Genomic DNA, 20,478 nt, shown 5'->3' with positions numbered 1-20,478 from the left:
TGCCGGGCCCTCTCTCCTGGCAGGTTAGTCTGCAGTTAAGCTCCCAGGCTCTTCATTTAAACCCTTTCATTTACTTACACACACACATATACATATGTGTAGATATACACATCTCAAAGTAGGACACATTAAAATGTTAACATGCACGGTTCAATTGATAATGAAAATGTTAGCTTAGACACACATTCGCCCAGGAAATGCCTACAGGACAGAGAAAGGCAAATTGTGGAGGGATTCGGCACGTGAGACATCCTGACTGAGGCTCTGCTGAAAACCCATCTTTGCTCTTCCAAACTGCTCATTCAGGGGAAGTAAAGAAACAATTAAACTGCATTCTGTGGCCTGTGACCCCCTAAAGCCTTCAGTTTAGATCTTGCTTATAATCATTTAAAGGCAAACAAGCTTCTGGAAGAAATCACCATTCTCGTCGGGACCCTTCTGCCATTCGCTCCCTCTGGAGGGCAGTGAGGACGCTGCTGCCAGATGCCAGTGTGGCTACGGATGACCCCAGGGAGGTGGGAGGTGGGTGTGAGACAGGTGGTCGTGACACGTGGGGCAAGAAAATACGGTTCTGGAAAACTGACTTTAACTGGGAACATGGCCACCCATTTTTATCACACCAAGGAAAACTTCATTTTCCAAAAGCTTTCTGAAGTGGGATGAAGCTGACTCAGTTCCTCACCAGGGCGAACTTTAAAAGGGTATTGCAATCTGCAATGACTTTTCAACTCTTCAGGTGAATGGCTACAGCTGGTGAGGCCTGACCTTTTATGTACCTTGGATCAAGGGTATGGTAGTGGTAGGCTCCATTCTTCTCTCCTCCAAAGAACAAAAAGGCCCACGTGAGGAAGGCTGCATAGTGGTGATGGGGCCTCAGCCTGACGAGACAATGAGATTTAGCTCTGTCTAGCCGAGGAAGTTGCTCAGCAAGGCTTTTGAAGGCTGGAATAATCTAGTTTTGATAAAGAATTCAGGGAAGCCATGCAGGCTAAGTGGTCTGGCCTTGGCTAGCAACCCTGAATGACAGACTCCTGGTCCTAGTTCAAGCCCGGGGTTGGTGAAAGGGAGAGAAAATAAAAGCAACACCATCCAGATCAAACAAAGTCATCAAGTAATGCACATCTGGTACGTACGTCCCCTCACTTCCAACGGCTGGAACATTTTAAACTCACTGGCGCTATGAGGTCCACACACAGCCCAACAGGCTGAGAGGCCACTAGAGCCCATTGTCAGTTGAAGGACCGAGCTCAAGGGCTCTGCTGAACAGAGTGAGCTCAAATGTTAATTCTTCCACAGGCTTTCTCAGGGTCAAAGTGAGGCCCAGTGGTAAATAGGGGAGGCTCTGTTTAGGGTAGTAAAGCATAAATGGGACAGTAGAGATTCTTTGGAGGCGTGGGACAGTAGCCCTGGGCAAAGGATATCCAAAGCCTGGGCAACCCCAGGCCTTGGATACTCTGGGAAAAGAGGAAGGGCCGGGGAAAGCCCATCAGCCTGCAGGAGCTGATGCTACTGCCCTGCTAACGGCATCTTCTCCAGACACAACTGCGGGGAGTTCACAAGGGCGAATGAAATGGACACACATCAACAGAAAATACCGAAAGGTTGCTCTTATCTATTCGGGGAAATTAGTGGGTGGTACAAAAAGTGTTTCAGGCTTCTTCCTCCACTAGTGTGGTCACTTTTGTGTGATTTACTGCCAGTTTCCCAGGGCTGGGGGGGGGGGTTGCTCCCTCCCTCTAGCCCACTCAGCCCGTTTGGTTACTGGGGGGAGCAGCTGCCAGGATGATGACTACTGAGCATGACTCACACTTGGCCTTAGTGTTGCTTGTGACAACAGGAGCCCCAACTCCAACTTCAGAGTTAAATAACTCAAGATACACTTAAATAGATAGGTGATGAGAGCGTAGGGTGGAGAGGGAAAAGGGTCTCTCTCTATGAAATTGCTTGTTACAAGGAGCTACTTCAATTAGAGGGATCTTTTGGTGGATAGGTTTTCCTTGTGTAAAAAACAAAGCCAATCTTTTTCAGCAAAATATTGAGAAGGAAATTCTCTCAAAACAAAGCTGAATGTGCAACGGCCCCTGCCATGCAAAGTGTCCTATGTTGACGTTCTCATCTCCGCTGGGCCTAGAGAAGACACTACCCGTCTCCCCTGAGTGTGCTTTATCTACTGATGGGCCTGGTCAAAAATACCCTGGGTTGTTAGGATGATTTCTATATTTGATACATAACAGATACTAGTGAGATAGGGCCCTGTGAAAGGAGAGACACGATTACTTGTGATCAAAAGTTTTAAAACCCTAGATCAGTATATTAAAAACCCCACAAGGTTCTGATGGAAATTTTGCAGCAAGTGCTTTGGCGTCAAATGAAAAAGATATCTTCCAGAATTTGATTCTCCTCCAGGTCTTCAGGGGTCCTGCCTGCCCCCGTCTTGTTCCGGGTTGATTTTAGAGAACTGAGTCGGCAAGTTCTGTGACTCCAGGCCCCAGCTTCTCTGGAGGGATGGGGCTGGGGTTTGGAAGCAGACTTTGGGCTCAGCGATTGAACCAAATCCAACAGAGATGTCTCATACCTGAAACACAGCCCAGACAGGAAGTGATCAGACCAGCACAACATTAGGATCCAAGGAGCCCACAGAGGTGGGCTGCCCAGGGCAAGAATCAGATCACAGACCACATCACGTGCAAGAGGGCCTGCGAGGGCAACGTTAGAGAAGGTGGACACCAGAAGGCCCTGCTGTCAGTCCATAAGCTCTCCTCCTCTGCTGACTTCTAACATTCCTTTTTTATCTTTAAAAATTTTTATTAAATTTATTGGCATAACATTGGTTAATAACATTATATCAATTTCAGGTGTACAACTTTATAATACAATGTTATGTGCTCACTACTGGAAGTCTAGTCTCCTTCCATCACCATATACTTGGACCCCTTTAGCCTCTTCATTCTCTCCCCCTTCCTCTCTGGTAACCACCATTCTGTTACCTGTATCTATGAGTTTGTTTGTATTTTTGTTTTGCTCGTTAGTTGCTTTTTGTTTTATACCCCACATGAGTGAAACCATATGGTTCTTGTCCTTTTCCTTCTGACTTAGCACAATACTCTCTTGATCTGTCCGTGCTGTCACACATGGCAATATTTCATCTTTTATATGGCTGAGTAGTATTCTACTGTATGTGTATGTATATATATACATATATGCCACACCTTCTTTACACGATCATCTGTCAAAGGACACTTGGGTTATTTATAATGTTATGGCTATTATAAGTAATGCTGCAATGAATATAGGGGTGCACATATCTTCATGAATAAGTGTTTTCAAATTTTTGGGGTAGATACCCAGAAGAGGGATTGCTGGTTTTAATTTTTTCGAGGACCTTCTGTACTGTTTTTCTTAGTGGCTGTACCAACTTACAATCTTACCAGCAGTGCACAAGGGTTCCCTTTGCGCCACTTCCTCTCTGACACTAGTTATTTCTTGTGTTATTGTTAATAGCCATTTTAACAGATGAGAGGTAGTATTTCATTGTGGTTTTGATTCGCATTTCCCTCTTAGCTAGTGATGTTGAGCACTTTTTTCATATATCTGTTGGCCATCTGTATGTCTTCCTTGAAAACTGTCTGTTCAGGTCCTCTGCACAGTTTTTAACTGGATTGTTTCTTGATGTTGTTGTGAGTTGTATGAGTTCTTCACATATTTTGGATATTAGCCCCTTATTGGATGTATTGTTTGCAAATGTCTTCTCCTATTATGTTGGCTGCCTCTTCGTTTTGTTTGTTTCTTTTGCTGTGTAGAACATTTTCAGTTTGATACAGTCCCATTTATTTTTGCTTTTACTTCCCTTGCCTTTGGGGCTTGGATAACTGTTCTCCTTCCTACTAGGTATCAACTAAAGTATCACTACTTCAGAAAGGACTTCCTTAACCTCATTATCTAAAATAGATTACCCCAATTAATTTTCTTCTCATAATAATCTGCTCCTTTACTTCACAGCATTTATCACAATCTGTAATTATTTATTTATATGGGTTTATTTGTTCAATAACTTCCTCCTTTGTTATGTTGGCAGTAATACGAGAGCAGGAGTCACTGTGTCCTTAATGTCAAGTTCGCAATGAAGGGTGAATGACACTACTTTGTCACATTTGTTTTCTTAAACATTTTAAAATTGTTCAGATATAAGAATGTTTTCATTATAAAAACTGTAATGCATAGAATTATACAAAGAAAAATGAAAGTCCTCTCAATACTCTATCCTCCAACCAAATGCGAACCCCATTACTTTTCCAAGAGGGCACTGAAAACAGTTTAGTATACGAGGTCTGTCCAGAAGGTGTCCAGCCATGTCATATGAACAATAGAGACATCTACTGAAGAAGATACAAGATACAAAAACACTGTATACAGGACAATGATGACTCAGTCCCCTTCAAAGTGGACACCTTGAGACCTCGCACAGTTCTCCTTCACCATCAGCTGCCCCATCGTGTTTTCCTGAATCTCATTTACAGTCTGAAATCTCTTCCCTTTCAAAGGTGATTTTAGTTTTGGGAACAGCCAGAAGTCACAGGGTGCCAAATATGGGCTGGAGGAGGGCTGAGTCAAATGGGGGATCTGATGTTTCACCAAAAAACTCTACACAAGTTGTGTGTGATGCATGAGTGGGCACATTGTCATGATGATGCTGCCCATCACCAGTGACCCATAGCTGTGGCCTTCTGAATCATCTGAATAGTTTCTATGGAGGAATGTTTAAGCCTAATGCAAAATTTGATGTAGATTCATTGCTCTACTCACTCATTTTGAATGTGATGGCCACACAGTACACATGCTCACTCAGTGGCATCCACTGCCCGCACTGACTAGTACAGTGAAGTCGTCATTGTTCACACGTGCATTCCAGTCCACTCTCCTCAGCTGCCAGGTTACGTTAATGTCGTGCAAGCTGTTCTTGTTATATTAACAATAGCTAGACTTTTTTTGGATAGACCTCGTATATGCTTCCAAATCTTTTTTTGTATAATTACATGCATGCATGTGCAATACAAATAAACACACGTGTACTAAAAAATTAAATTGAGCGATGCTTATATACTGATCTGTGATCTGCGTTTTTCACTGAACAGATTGCTTTGGAGATTGTCCCACAATAGTGCAGATAGATCTACCTAATTCCTGCAAACTGCTGCAGGGTTCTGTTTTATGGATGTGCCATTGCTCTAATTTAAAAGAATCCCCATAGCTTTTATTATCTTACTCTAGCTAAATTTTGTATTTAGCATTCCTGTTCTGTTATCTTAAGGGGAAAAATCAGTATTTGGTAATTAGTGTTGATTTAAGGACAATTTGCTCGAAAACATTTCCTTTACAGTATGCGTTTCTTGAACTTCCTTTCTACTACATTCGCACAGATAATGTCAACATAACTTGCTTCAATGAACAGAAATAAAACAGGAAGACACAGTGCAGGTTTTACGAAATCTCAGATAAAACAGCTTAATTAGGTTTGCTTTTACCATGCCATAAACTAGCCAGGTTCACAGAGATCTCGTATCTATCTTCCTTTCTGAGATAATGAATTCAGATATGCATCAGTGATCCCCAGGTGATAAGAACTTTTTTTCTTACACTCATGCCAACCAGTCCCCACAGTCTATGAATAAGGAGTGGAGAGCTCAGACATCACTCTGGCACAGGGATTGGAGAAGTTAAGAGGTCCTATAAATTCTCTTTTGCCTTCTTAATGTTATTAGTTCTGTAGAGCCATTTAAACTATAATTCTGTTGGCTTGAAAGTCTGACTCCTATCTCTACGCCAATTTTGTGGTTCCAACCTCCAGATTTATGAAGTCAGTATCCTCTATTGTGCTGGGGCTTTAAAAAGTGGACCAAGTTGATGAAGCTGTTACCCTGATAAATCATTACCATTTAAACACAGCTGTAACTAGATACTTTCAGATGAGCTACATTCATCTGTACACATATTTTTAATAAATGACTATCCTATTTTATGTATTTTAAATGGCATGGCTTTTCACATATCAGTGAGAAACAGGTAGTGACAAAGTGAGTAACTATGGAAGAATTTGGAAATCTTCATTTCTGAAGATTGAATAGTTATTCAAGGAGAATAATATCTTAGTCATACTTATAGTTCTAATCTTAACTCTACCATGGTGTTTCTGGTAATAGCTCCAAATTAATATGCTTGTCCTGGCTGGGTGGCTCAGTTGGTTAGAGCATCATCCCATACACCAAAAGGTTGTGGGTTCAATCCCCAGATAGGGCACACACCTAGGCTGTAGGTTTGATCCCCAGCTGGAGCGCATACGTGAGGCAACGGATTGATGTTTCTCTCTGACACTGATGTTTCTCTCTCTGTCTCTCTCCCTCTGTCTCTGAAATCAATAAAAAACCCCACATTCTCGGTGAGGATTAAAAAAATCAGTTGTTTATTCCATTTTATGTGAGTAATTACACCTTATACCGTATCCCATATGGTACAAGCACTGGGTTACCTTAAAAAGGTGTGAATTCTGATGCAAATTAAAGCACAATGAGAACGACTGGTAAAGCACCTGTCACAAGGGCCATCATCAGTAAGTCCATAAACGACAAGTGTTGGTGAGGACGTGGAGAAAGGGAACCCTAGAGCACTGTCAGGAGGAACGCAGACTGGTGCAGCCACTGTGGAAAACAGTATGGAGTTTCCTCAAAATTTAAAATGAACCTGCTTTACAACCCAGTGTTCCCACTTCTGGGGATGTATCTGAAGAACCCTAAAACACTAATTTGGAAGAATATATGCACCCCCTTGTTCACTGCAGTTATTTACAGTAGTCAGGTTCTGAAAGAAACTCGAGTGCCCATCAACAGATGAGTGGACAAAATAGCCGTGGTACATGTGTACAATGGAATATTACTCAGCCATAAAAAAGAATGGAGTCATAATTTTTGACAGCATGGATATACCTAAATAGTAGTATGCTCAGTGAAATGTCTGTCAGAGAAAGACAAATACCATGTGATTTCACTTACAGGTGGAACCTAAAGAACAAAACAAACAAAACTGAAACAGACGCACAGATACAGAGAGAGAACTGGTGGTTGCCAGGGGGAGGGAGGCTTGGGGCCCCGTGTGAAATAGGTGACGGGACAAAGGAGATGGGTGATGGGTAGTTACAAAACTGTCACGGGGAAGTAAGAAAAGGAGAGGAGATATGGTTCCTAACTAAGTATGGTGCCAGTTGGGGTACTGGGAATACTGAGGGAACACTATGTAAAGTATATATTTCTCTAACCACTAGGCTGTGCACCTGAAACCAATGCATAATTTAAAAAAGACAAAAAAGAATGCATCTATGACATTATAAAATAATTGTGAATTCTGAAATACATTTGGCTCCAAGAGTTTGGGACGAGGGACTGGCCCTGTGCCACGTTCTCTCGTGGCTGTCAGTCCTGAGTTCAGTCTTCACACAAAGATGCTACCACCGACAGAAACAGACTTCTGGCAGTTACCCAGGCTTCTTCAGTGACACCTGAATTCAAGGTTCATGAGCTAGCCACTCTTGGCTTTTTATTGTTGTTGCTTGGAATTTTGGATAAAAAACTCACTATGCAAGCAATGTACATGATTTCAGAGATTCTGATATACCAGACAAATTTGGACAAATCTGATAATTTGTACAACTATAAAAATAAAATTACTTAAAATAATTTCTTTCTGTCATTGTAGCAGAAGCTACACACATATTAAAAAAATTACCACCTTTCCTCCCTATGCCTGCACTTTAAGTATTGGCAACCTTAAGATAGCTTAATTATTTTCTAGCATCTTAATCATTTTGTGAAATCATGATGTTAGATAATGGCCATTTAATATAAAATGTTCTCTTTTCTATGGAATTGTGACTTCCTACTAATTATGAATTAAAGCCTAATTTAGTGTGGCTGGAAGCCAAAACGACAAATGAAATTTATAGATCCCAACGCTGGTTATAAAGAGAGAAAAGCACTGTGAGGCAGCTTGGAGTCAGAGAACGTTACCTGCTAGGCGCTGGTAGCAGAGGCAGCGTGCTGACTGCTGGGGAACGCACTGCAGCAGAAACCAAATGCGAGCGAGCGGGAGAAGTGCTTGCCTTGTAAATTACACCAGGCGGAAGTGATGCTAGGTTACCCTGTTTATTAGCATGCACTTTACAAAGTTCAGGGCACGTTCGGATAAGCATTCATTCCATTTTAGGTTACACATTATTGAAAACACATTCTGTAACATAAATAATTCATCAGTGCGTTGTTTGAAATTTAAGATTATAAAACTGAACGGCAGTGTTCTGTTTTATGACTGTTTGTACTTTCAAAGAGAAAGACAATATGGATAGATGGACTTTCTAACCTTTGTATGAACCTATTAGGGAGAACAACACAACAGAAGAGAAACCACCCTGCCCCCTCCACACGCCCCCTCCCCCCACACACACTTTCTCTATGCGTGTGCCAATTCTGTTCTCTTCAGGCTCACGTAAAACCTGGGGATTAGGGCTGCTGGAGCAGGGGCAGAATGAGCTGCGAATTAAGGGGTCCTGCCTGCTCTCTGTGCCACAGCTGAGGCTGGGAGACGAGAACTGACTGTGAGTAAGCTGAAACAGGAGTTCTTTGGAGAGAAGAGACCAGAGATTCTTCCAAGTTAAGATGACCATTGCCTCTCTATTCTGCTGTCATAAAACAGGTGACACAGGTTGGCAGAGGGCAGAGTCAGGAAACAACAGAAGTCAGTGGATATATTGTTAAAGGGCTCACCTATGTTGTTGATAGCATAGGTAGTTCCCAGAAGAGTCGTTACTTAAGTGGTTTGTCAGGATGGTTAACTCTGAGACCGTTTCCCTGATTTTTAATACGGCTGCATGGAGAAGCATATTTGGGTTAATGTACAAACCCCAACTGGCCATGGTCTATGAAAATTAGAGATGGGCGAACATCCAGCCTCTTAGGGTAACTCAGGGCAACAACACACAGGGTGTATCCTGAAAAAGGCAACTGCCCAACCCCCCTATTAAATGTAAAACGGGGCACTGCAGTGGGCGCAGCTAATATGCTGTAAGTGCAAGCCCTGCTGGACTGGCACCACGGTCACCAAGATGTTCTATTGAATGCGCCTCTGACCCAGCCCACGACAAAAGATACAATCAGAGTGCACCCGGAGTTCTCCCTCCTCACTTTGTTACTGGGGATTGGGGTGTGGGAATAAGTTCCCTGGGCAGGGAACTATATCTGATTTACTGTTCCAACTTCCTTCAATGGGCTTTATCGATTCTAAGAAAATTAGAACAATTCTGTAGAAAGGGAGAAAGAAAGTCGAGAGAGGAGAAAACTAGCATAGCCAAATAAAGTGGAAACATTTTGGTTGTTGTAAGCACACGGAGCAGAAAAAGCAGAAATGGATGGGGAAGCAATCAGAGTTTTAACAGAGCGTTACCAGGGCTGCAAGGCCCCTGGCTTTCTCCCAGTGCAATGGCCGTAAAAGGACCCACGCAGAACCACCATCTATCCCAGTTTGGAAGAATTTAGAAAACTGAATGACAAGAAAAAGTCCCATGAATTTGACATTGAAACACAGGAGGTGTCAGTAAGAAAGACTGAATCTGAGGAAGGTTGATGGGAAGATTCCTGGTTCATTAGGGTTGGCCATGAGCCAGCATAGTAATTGCATCTGACATCCCTTGTTTGGGTCAAACTGAATGATAAATGGAAGCAATAAAGTAAAAATAAATAAGTGGGTTATGCTAAGGTGAAAATCCAACGTTATTCTGTTGTTTGAGGACTCAGAACAGGAGAAATACTCTTTCTTAGCTCAAGTTCTAGATGCAATCTGCCTTGCCAAAGTCGCCTCTGCTTCAGAAAACGGACAAAGCAGAAGAGAACCAGCAAATCTGAGTACACTCACCAGTGAACGCCTGGCTTGCTTTAGCCTGAACCAGGAAGAGTCCATGTAACCATTCTTTCCTCTATGAAGAAATTCGATCTAATTGCAAGATTTAACTTTTATACATATTTTTCTCATCTCAGATGTTAAGAGTCATGTTTGGAAAATGTCATATATTTTATAGCAGTGATTTATACTTCAGATTAAATGTGTATATAGATCCAATAAAGGGGAAGAAAAGGGAAAGAAGTTCTATCAGAAACACAGTCACACTGTAGCATTCCTGAGTTAACTTACGAGAGAAACATGTACATACATGTTCATTCCAACAATCAACCTTGCTAACAGGACAATTCAGGCAATTTTATTTAGCACCACCAATTTCCACCCACCTCTTCTTAATTTATTCATGGAATGGTTAATACAAAGAAGAGTTTTTGCTTTTTAAAGTTCCAGCTAGTTTATAATTTAGAAAAAAAAACTTAGTACAAAGAAAGAGAAGTGTAAAGAAGCAAAAGAAAAAAGGATCGGAGGGAAGTACACTAAATACTAAAATAGCCCTGGCTGGTGTGGCTCAGTGGATTGAGCGCTGGCCTGTGAACCAAAGGGGTCGTGGGCTCGATTCCCAGTCAGGGCACATGACTGGGTTGTGGGCCAGGTCCCCAGTTTGGGGCACGTGAGAGGCAACCACACATTGCTGTCCCTCCCCCTCTCTTTCTTCCCCCTCCCTCTCTCTAAAAACAAATAAGTAAAATCTTTTAAAAAAAACCTGTAATATTAACAATGGTATATATAGTATATACAGTGGGTAGAAAATCATAGGTAATTCAAATGTTTCTTTGAATATGTATAAAACCATTTCATTTGTCCCAAGTAAGCACAAGTACTTAGGTGATTACTGCCAAATCACTGGTATCCATTTTTAAAAAACGTATTACAAAACAGATTCTTGAAAGGATCCTCCCTAACCCCTATGCACAGTCCTCTAAAAAGGATTACGGTTGTTTTTATGAGGGGGTAGAAGCCGGGTGCCCATTTCATGGCTAATTAATCTTATTCAGCAGTTGAAACCTGACTTTGGGACCACAGGCTGAGGGCAGTCGCAAGAAAGTACATTCGAAATGGCTCATCACACCCTGACCGGCGCGGCTCAGTTGGTCCGCATCGTCTAGCAAAGTGAAAGGTCGCGGGCTCTATGCTTCTCTCCCTCTCTTTCTGCCTCCCTTCCCCTTTAAAAAGTAAGTAAATAAATATTTTTAAAAATAAAATGAAATAGTTCATTTTAGGCCACACAGTATTTCATAATTTCTGTAGAGTACATGAGCATAGTTCTTAGAAGTTAATGTTAAACAGTTTATGGCATTAAGTCATAATTCTAATTCTCTAACATCTTTGATCATAAACTTCTGATATGAAAAACTTCCATATGTAAACTTTTAATTTAATTAAAAATTCATTTAACTAAAGTATCCAGTGTCTATAATAAATTGATTTGTTTCCCCCACGTTTGCTATTAACTTATGCCAGACTTTTCCTTACTCACAGGTTTCTTCATCACATTTTCTTCTCTCTTTCAAATAAACAGTTGTGTGAAGGAGAAATTTTAACTCCCCCCCCGCTTTTTTTTTCTTGCCAGCAATGACTGGTTAAAAAAGATCTTGGCCCCAGTCTTAACTGTTTTTTATACCTAAACACTTGAGAATATCTTGTGTTTCAATAAGGAAATTAATGATAATCTGTACTAATAAAATAGTACCAGTACCCAATGGTAACAGAGTTTTTTCTGTTTTAGAGCCTTGAGGCCGTCCGTACTCACCCATATGGAAATCCATGTCAACTGAAAAGTTATTTTTCCTCCCTTAGGTAAAAGCTTTCTTTTCTGCCTCTGTTTGGAGATCGTAAATGGATAAACTTTACTTTTTTCAATCTAAAATTAATGTGACACAGGGATTTGCCCTTTATGCAACAACAGGAGCAGAGAGAGGACAAAAAACTACGAAGTCTGCAGGCCGTGAAATTAAAATTTTCACGTTGACACAAAAGACTCCAGTGAAGTAATGATACACGCTACGACCCTAGCATGAAACCTTCTGGTCTGAGGAGAAGACAATGCCGTGTGACCAACGGTTTGTACATTAGTAGAAACATTTTGCTGTTCACAGAAGTATTTACATCCAAAGGGAGAAGATAAAGGATTGGGACAGGCTGTGGTGAAGCATCAACTCACTGCAGGGGACAGTTCTGGAAAAGCTGCTGAGCTCCAGCAGCTTGGACGAGGGGCAACGGGAAACTGCAATGGCAGCTGAGGGTGGCTCCTCTGTGAGTGTCACAGCGATCCGCTGACTCCCAGCGTCCAGAGAGGCCACGGATCCCAGCGGTGTTGGGTCAGTCCCCATGTTAGTTCTACCACTAACTAGCTTGTTCCCTTGCAAATCCACGGTTTGTGTTATAGTTATGTTCCACTGCTGAGATGAAGCAATACTTCGGCTTTCACCAGAATCTGGTTCCTCCACCCTAGTCCACTTCTTTCCAGCCAAAGCCCAGAAGATAGGAGTTGGGTGTGGGGTGTATCAGCTGGTCTACAGAGAAGTTTTACTCTCGGAGCAGCCCATTTTTCAACATGAGCTGAGGCCGTGAGGACAGCAGTCGTGGATGGAGTGAAGGGACAGTGACTGAGGACTCGCCTCTGAGCTAGTTGACACACTACATACCTCCAACCACCCATATAGGAGGGCAGCACTTCATTAGCAGAGAGCATTTAGAAGCGTCCCGACGAAAGCCCACACCGAATGCCGTTTGTGGTAAACAGGCCACTCTTCACCTGGTAGGGCAGGCGTCCCAAGTGAGACACTTCCAGCCTTCGTTAAGTTATTGGGTTGGCCAGAAGGCTTGTTCAGTTATAAAGTAAAAATAAAAGACACATTTTTCATTTTTACCAATAATTTTACTGAACAGCATATTCACTGTTTTGTTCCACTACCTTCTGCCGTCTTTCAGGCAAATTCATAATTCCATCTTCCCAAAACTTTTTATCTTTTTGAGCAAAGAACTGTTGTTCTAGGTGCCTTTTGCAGTCTTCCGGGGAATTGAAATTTTTTCCGTTAAAAGAACTTTGTAAGGACCAAATAAATGGAAATGCGAAGGTGCAACATCTGGTGAATATGGCAGATGAATCAGAAATTCCCAGCCGAGCTGTAACAGTTTCTGTCCAGTCATCAAAGAAACATGCAGTCTTCTCTTGACTTGATTGAGGGTGGTTGGTAGGGTAATAATATAGGTGTAATAATTATTGATTTTAATTTGAAGAGTTCACCTAAAATGCCATATGGTGTGCTTGAGTATGATATTGTTATGTTACAGAATTACATGCTTATGATTTTGTAATAAAAAGGGGGCGTTATTTATGCTGGACCCTGTATGTTAGAAGTGGTGTATGTATATACACATATATTCAAATATAGAAACAGTGTACACGAATGGGCAGCTGAGCTGAAGATACATTAGTCAATGACCACTTACTACATTTATTCTCTGTCTTCTCCATCATAAGAATTCTTACTAACAAAGTCTTTGTTTTAAAGATTTTATTTATTGTTAGAGAGAGGGGAAGGGAGGGAGAAAGAGAGGGAGAGAAACATCAGTGTGTGGCTGCCTCTCACGAGTCCCCAGCTGGAGACCTGGCCTGCAACCCAGGCATGTGCCCTGACTGGGAATTGAACCGGCGATCCTTTGGTTCTCAGGCTGGCACTCAATCCACTGAGCCACACCAGCCAGGGCCAAAGTCTTTGATTTACATTGTTGGTAGTATCATGCATGATCCTGACCATTTTTTTCCCCAAGGCAAAGCATGAAGCCTACAACAGTCCCCTTTTTCCACATGGCTAATGATCTTAATTCGGATTTCAGGATGCTACCTTTTTTCTTTCTCCTGGTGTCCTCCATAAAGTAAGAGCTAAAGTTTTCCAGACACAATTTCATTTACATGTGAAAAAGTAAAAAACCTTCAGTAAACACATGGTCACAGAGCATAATCTCAGGGAAGCTAAACTGTACCCAGTCCTCTGTCAAGTGGGGAGGCCCGAGATTCCCACGGAATTGCTCTGTGCCTCGCTGTGAACGACGCAGTGCCAAGTGTATCAAGCTTACTGTTTCCACCTACTGGCTAGCACGAAACCCCAAAGATCCTGAAGAGAAATTTAAACCATGTTATTGTGAAACCAAATATTTAATTACTTTTGATAATGATGTTCATTTTTTTCCCATTATTTTATTCCCCAAATGTGTGCATGTGCAGTCAGGAGACAGATGTGCACGTTTTGTTTTATCTCCAAACAAAGGGTAAGGTTCAGACAGATAGGACAGAAGGCTGAAAAACTGAGGTTCTGTGTGGTCAGGGGGCTTTGTTAAGGTTTTGCTGCTAGTAAGTGGTAGAGGCAGGTACTGATGAATCCAGGTCTTTGGACTTGAATTCTAATGCCCTCTCCTCTAAGTGATGCTGCCTGTCTGCATTGGAAGAATTTCACCTTGAGAAACCAGAGCACCAGACAAGCCACAGGCCGCGGCAGAGGTTTAGAAGAAGCTCTATGATACGGCGGACACCTTACTGCTTGTTAGGAAGTTCGGCAACGGCAACCACTGCTTAGCGTTACGCCAGCTCTGTGCTCAGTACTTTTGTAAACTATCTTGCTTAATCATCATGACAAACCTATGAGGGAGATATTATTACCCCCACTTTACAGATTAAATTAAATGACTTGTTCGAAACCACATAGCAAGCATTCAAACCTTAGTCTATAAACTAGGTGTTATAATTATTACACCTGGGCTCTTAACTGTTCTAAAATGGTCTCTTTGAGCTTTGCTTTCTGAAGAGTCTAAGGATTTTATTAGATAACATATATGGAAGAGTTTTTAGAAAAGCATTAAGTGTCTAGAACAGTAAGTGACACCAAACAGTGTTTCTTTACGTGGACACTAAGGGAACTTAAAGAACTTGGGCCAAATGAACAACTCTAAAACGTCGGTTCGTGAGGCTCAAAACTGGGACATGATAGCAGGAACTGGCAATATGGAACAAGTGTCAGTAATCACGGCATTTTCAGGGTTCAGTACCCCGGAGAAGACTCACCAAGGAAATATAATCCTCACCTCCTGCTGGCTCAACAAAGAAATAACATATTTATGTCATATGTTCCAAGGGTAAACTTAGGGGTTTTGCAACTATTGGAGCTTCAGATTATGAAAGTTTGAAATGGGTTTATGTCCTACAAATGTGAGTCCTTTGTTTTCTTTTCAAATATTGTTTTAAAAATTATGTGGGTAATATATCATTGTGGTAGAACATTTGGAAAATATAGAAAAGTGTGAACAATAAAATAGCTCTTATAATCTCTTCACCTACAACTCAGAAAGATTCCCTAAAGCCAAGGACTAGAATTCTAAGTGACTAGTAAATATAAGCTGTTGTGTATTTTCCCAGTACAGTATGTTCCTCCTCTGGTAAGAATGTTTTGACAAATTTCCTTAGGCTGAATTCATTTCTTGGAATTATGCTATGTCTCTATTATTTCTACCTTCCCCATTTGTTTCTGTTTCCTTCTATAAATAGTGTGTGCAAGAGAAATGGATGATTATATTAATAGCTCTTAACAGTGGGAATTATAACAACAGCCCAGAATCATGGCTTAATTAAAAGCAACATCTTTTAATCAAACACATAAGAATTTCGATGCATTCAACTATTCTTGGTGGTAATGCATTGCCGGCAAGGAATTTCAAATTATTAACCCAACTTAAACAAAATGCTTTAGCTGGCTGGGCTTTTCATCCTCCCGATGAAAGATGGAAGATGGAGGGCATATTTATAACTTCATATTTTCTTTTAACATATTCAATATATTCTTTTCTGAAGTTTTCAGATTATTCCTTTTCATTGTCATCATTTTTATGTACATCATTTCATTAGGTTTTGTTCTTGTTTTGTTCTTTACAATCTACTCAAATGGAAAAATATAGCAAATGCTGTTTTGACTATGTGCATGTGTAGTGTGTAAACTGTTACTAGATAAAGCTAAAATGATAGTTCTGGGTCTAGTACCCAACATTTCAGGGAGCTGTTTGAAAAACCTTAGGAGAAATTCTATTTAATATCTTGAAACTGAGTTTTTAATTTTAATTTAATTTTAACTTGTTATTACTTAAAAAAATTATTGTGTATTTCTTTCCATTACCATTTACCCCTTTTATACTGCTCCCAGCAACCACCACGCTGTTGTCCTTGTCCATGAGTCCTTTTTCCTCAATCCCTCCCCCCTCACCGCCCCGCCCCCACATAGCTGTCATCCTGCTGAGTCAGTTGCAGCCCAAGTGCCATCAGCAGATGAGTGGCTAAAACAACTATGGGACACTTACACAGTGGATTACTACTTGGCCATAAAAAAGAATAACGTTTTACCCTTTGCCACAGTATGGATGGACCTGGAGATCATTATGCTAAGTGAATAAGCCAGTCAGACAAAGACCATATGATTTCACTCATACGAGGAATCTAGTGAATTAACTGAACTAACAAGAAACTGAATTTTCATGGTAATAAAAAAGCCTTACAATGATATGTAATTTGTATGAACATATGTTATAGATGGATGTATCTGCACATGTCTGGCACAGTTCCTGATTTACAACAGGCAGTGAGTGGATATGGTCAGTACCACCATACATGGCCATCACTCATATACTCTCTGATACGGAGGCAGTGAGGTCTGCTACTGAAACCTACCACATAACCCAAGTAGTGCCCATGGGCTCTAGTTTGAGGTTAGAGATGTTAATTTAGCTTCCATCTCTCCACCTTCAGGAGAGTAACACATCATCATTTCCTGTTGGGTACATGAGGGAATCTGTGGAGTACTTAAAATATTTGTGTAAATGTGTAGGTGAGATAAAGTCTAATTTAAAAAATAACGTCACTGTTAGGATTCTGGGCACAAGTGCAAGAAAGCACCGTGACCTGGTTGTTGTGTGCAGTTGAGACCACAACACCCTTCTCTGTATGGCTAAGATTCTTCTTATCAAGTTATAAAATAAATCCCAACCCTTAAAGTAAGTTTGATTCCTACCCTAAACCAGAACTATGGCAGCTTAGTGTTGATACCTCAGAACCAAATCCAAGTTTCAGGCAGTATGAAAGAATGAAAAAACTCTGAAATTTGGGACTGGATAAGCAAAATTCAAGCCTCCTTTTCCGTTTCCATATTGTGTGACTTGGGTCAGTCACTCAGTTTTTCTCAGCTCTCATTTCCTCATTAGAAAATGGGATAATACTACTACTTACCTCATAGGGCTTTGGTATAATTTAAATGAGACGATGAATCTTAAAAACATTCTTTCAACTCTAAGGTACTATGCTAAGGATTGTGAACAGATACATAATTTTTAGCACTGCACATTTATTACTAGCATAATAGAAATATGTTTCTTGAATCCCCTTGGCTGCTGTTAATCCAGAATTTTGTTGCCAGAGATAAAACAGGTCATTGTTACAATTATTTACATGATTTTTCCTTCTCTGCAATATAAATGGTTACTGGCACTGTGATGTATGAAACTATGTAATTCTTAAGCTGCCTGTGGGCTAAAGCCTTGGTTTAAGCCACAGACAATGAAGAGGAACAAGTTCACAAATGTTTGTCCCTCCTCATGGCACAGCAAAGGATCAAGCAGCATCTGTTGTTCTAGCACTTTAAAGACTATATCACCATAACTGGAGCCAGAAGCAACCGGATGTGCATGTCAAGTTACTTAAGGTGGAAATAAAGATAGAAAACACTGTCTTTAAAGAAAATTGTGTGTATTTAAGGTATGCAACATGAGGTATGCAGTGAAGTGATTACTACAGTCAGGCTAATAACATATGAATCCGCTCATATAGTTTCAATTTGTTTTTGTGGTGACAACACTGGAAATCTCTCTCAGAAAATGTACAATATTCAGTACAGTATTATTAACTGTAGTCATCATTTAGATTTCTAGATTTTTAGAACTTATGCATCACACAGAACTGCAGCTTCATACCCTTTGACCGACATCTCCTTATTTCCTCTACCTTCCCTCGCCCTCCCGGTAACCACTGTTCTACTCTCTACTTCTACGATGTTTAGATGCCATGTATAAGTGAGATCTCGCAGTATTTCTGTTTTGGTGCTGGCTTATTTTACTTAGCATAATGTTCTTCAGGTTTATCCACCTTGTCACAAATGACAGAGTCTCCTTTTTTAAGGCTGAATACTTCCACAGTCCGTTCATCTGTTGACAGACACTTAGGTCGTTTCTGTATCTCAGTCCTGTGAATAAGGCTTCAGAGAACCCGAGAGTGCAGACATCCCTTTGCAGAACTGATTTTCCATTGTCTTTGGGTATACACCCGGGAGAGGCAGTGCTGGGTATGATGGTAGTTCTATTTTTTAATTCTTTGAGGAACCTCCAAACTGTTTTCCATAAAAGCTATACCAGATTATAGTCCCATTAAGTATACAAAAGTTCCCTTTTCTCCATATCCTTCCCAACAATTGTTATCTTTTATCTTCTTGAAAACAGCCATCCTAATAGTTGTGAGGTGGTATCTCACTGTGGTTTGGATTTTTGTATTTCCCTGATGATTAGTGATATTGAGCATCTTTTTGGATATCTCTTGGCAACTTGTATGTCCTCTTTGACATAGGGCAACATCCATTCATGATAAAAACTCTCAACAAAATACGTATAGAAAAACATTTCTTCAATACAATAATGGCCATTTATGAAAAGCCCACAACTTTTCCTCTAAGACGCGGTACAAGGCAAAGATGCCGCCCTCACCACTTCTGTGCAGCAAAGTACTGGAAGTCCAGCAAGAACAACAAGGCAAAGCAGAGAAATAAAAGGCAACCAAACAGTTGAGGAAGAAATAAAATTGTCTCTGCAAACGACATGATTCTAAATGCGGAAGACCCTAGAGACTCCACAAAAAAACTGTTACAACCAATAAACAAATTCAGTAAAGCTGCAGGATACAAAATCAACACACAGAAACTGGTTGTGTCTCTTTATACCAAAAGTGATCTATCTGAAAAGGAAATCAAGGGGAAAATCCCGTTTATGGTAATACAAAAGAAATGAACATATTTGGGAATAAATTTAACCAAGGAGGTGACAGATTTGCACACTAAAAACTATAAAACATTGATGAAAAGAACTGAAAATGACTCAAATAAATGGAACAATATCCCACGTAAGTAGAAAGGTGAACAGTACTTCCTAGAAATAGGCTAACTCCACCTTCAGTTCCAAAAATTCACGAATCAGGCATGATTTGGTGAGATCTTTCTGTCTTTCCATCTCTCTCTCTCTCTCTCTCTCTCTCTCTCACACACACACACACACACACACACACACACACACAGTCAAAGGCTCTGGCCAGATAGTGGCTCAGTTGTTTAGAGCAGCATATCCCTGCCAGGGCACATACAAGAAGCAACCAATGAATGCATAAATAGGTGGAACAACAAATCAATGTTTCTCTCTCTCTCAAATCAATTTAAAAAAAAAGAGAGAAAACCTAAAACAAAAAAAAGGGGTTGAACATACCAGTATTAACACTTATGAGTCAGGGAAGAAGAGAGAGAAGAGGCCTTAGTAACCTTTTTCTTCAGGGACTGAGAATGTAATCCTATTGCTGCATGCCTGATATTTGCCTCTAAGGATAGTTTGGAATAATCATTACTGTGTTGTCACATGACTAAGAGAGAGAAACTCCACTAAGTATTTTAAAAGTGATGAGATGTCTGTTTTATTGAATAATCCCAGAATATACTGTCTTCATTTTTAATATAAAATGTATAGGTCTACATACCTGAACAGAAAAAGACACCAACATACAAAGGATATACAGCTGCAAGACTCCTTTTCCCAGTTAAATATGAAATAAAAGATTTGAAGATCTAAAGCTACATTAATGCAAATATCTGACTACTGCAAGTATATCTTTTGATTAAATTGGTATATATCAAGTACAATTAGAAAGGTTACTTATAACGAAGAAATACATAATTCTGCATCTTAATGGGGATGACAATTACAGCTGGTGGTTGCTAATTAACATTACTTCTTTCGCTCTGGTGGCCAGATATTTCTTGTATGATCTTTACTGTTGGCAATGGACATACCTAATTCTGGAAGGCACAAAAGGGTTAATTATCAGTAACATTTGTGCTCTTAACAAATGCATAGGTAACTGGCCCAGGTCTGCTTTCACACTGCAGAATAGGATCAAGTACAATCAGTATACTTGACTCAGTATCTTGACAGAAAAGGACTGAACTGTCTCAGTGAAGGAGCACCTGCCCAGTAGGTGTTCAGAAGGACAGGGGGAAAAGCCCTCTCTAGTCCTCTCTCCTGGTGGAGTGATTTGCGAGGTATTGCCTGTTCCAGCCAAGCAGAAATGCATAGCCCTGTTTAGTTCAGTGGTGCCACCCTCTTGTGCCAAGATGACCAGCGTGCTTACTCTCTTGG

General features: G+C 40.7%; 1 protein-coding gene across 3 annotated transcripts in view; it reads right to left on the bottom strand.

Annotated features, from left to right (window-relative positions):
* Positions 1-584: 584 nt before the first annotated feature.
* Positions 585-20,478, bottom strand: part of KIAA1328 (KIAA1328 ortholog) — a 223,217-nt gene continuing 203,323 nt past the window's right edge. For all 3 annotated transcript variants that reach the window (XM_053912879.1, XM_045187934.2, XM_045187935.2), the window contains one exon: positions 585-2,575. In XM_053912879.1, the coding sequence (XP_053768854.1) occupies positions 2,365-2,575 (211 nt within the window). In that variant the 3' untranslated portion in view covers positions 585-2,364. The remainder of the gene's footprint in view (positions 2,576-20,478) is intronic.

The sequence above is a fragment of the Desmodus rotundus genome, chromosome 10 (genome assembly GCF_022682495.2).
Source record: "Desmodus rotundus isolate HL8 chromosome 10, HLdesRot8A.1, whole genome shotgun sequence".
Lineage (NCBI taxonomy): Eukaryota > Metazoa > Chordata > Mammalia > Chiroptera > Phyllostomidae > Desmodus > Desmodus rotundus.
This window is presented reverse-complemented; position numbering and strand designations above follow the sequence as displayed.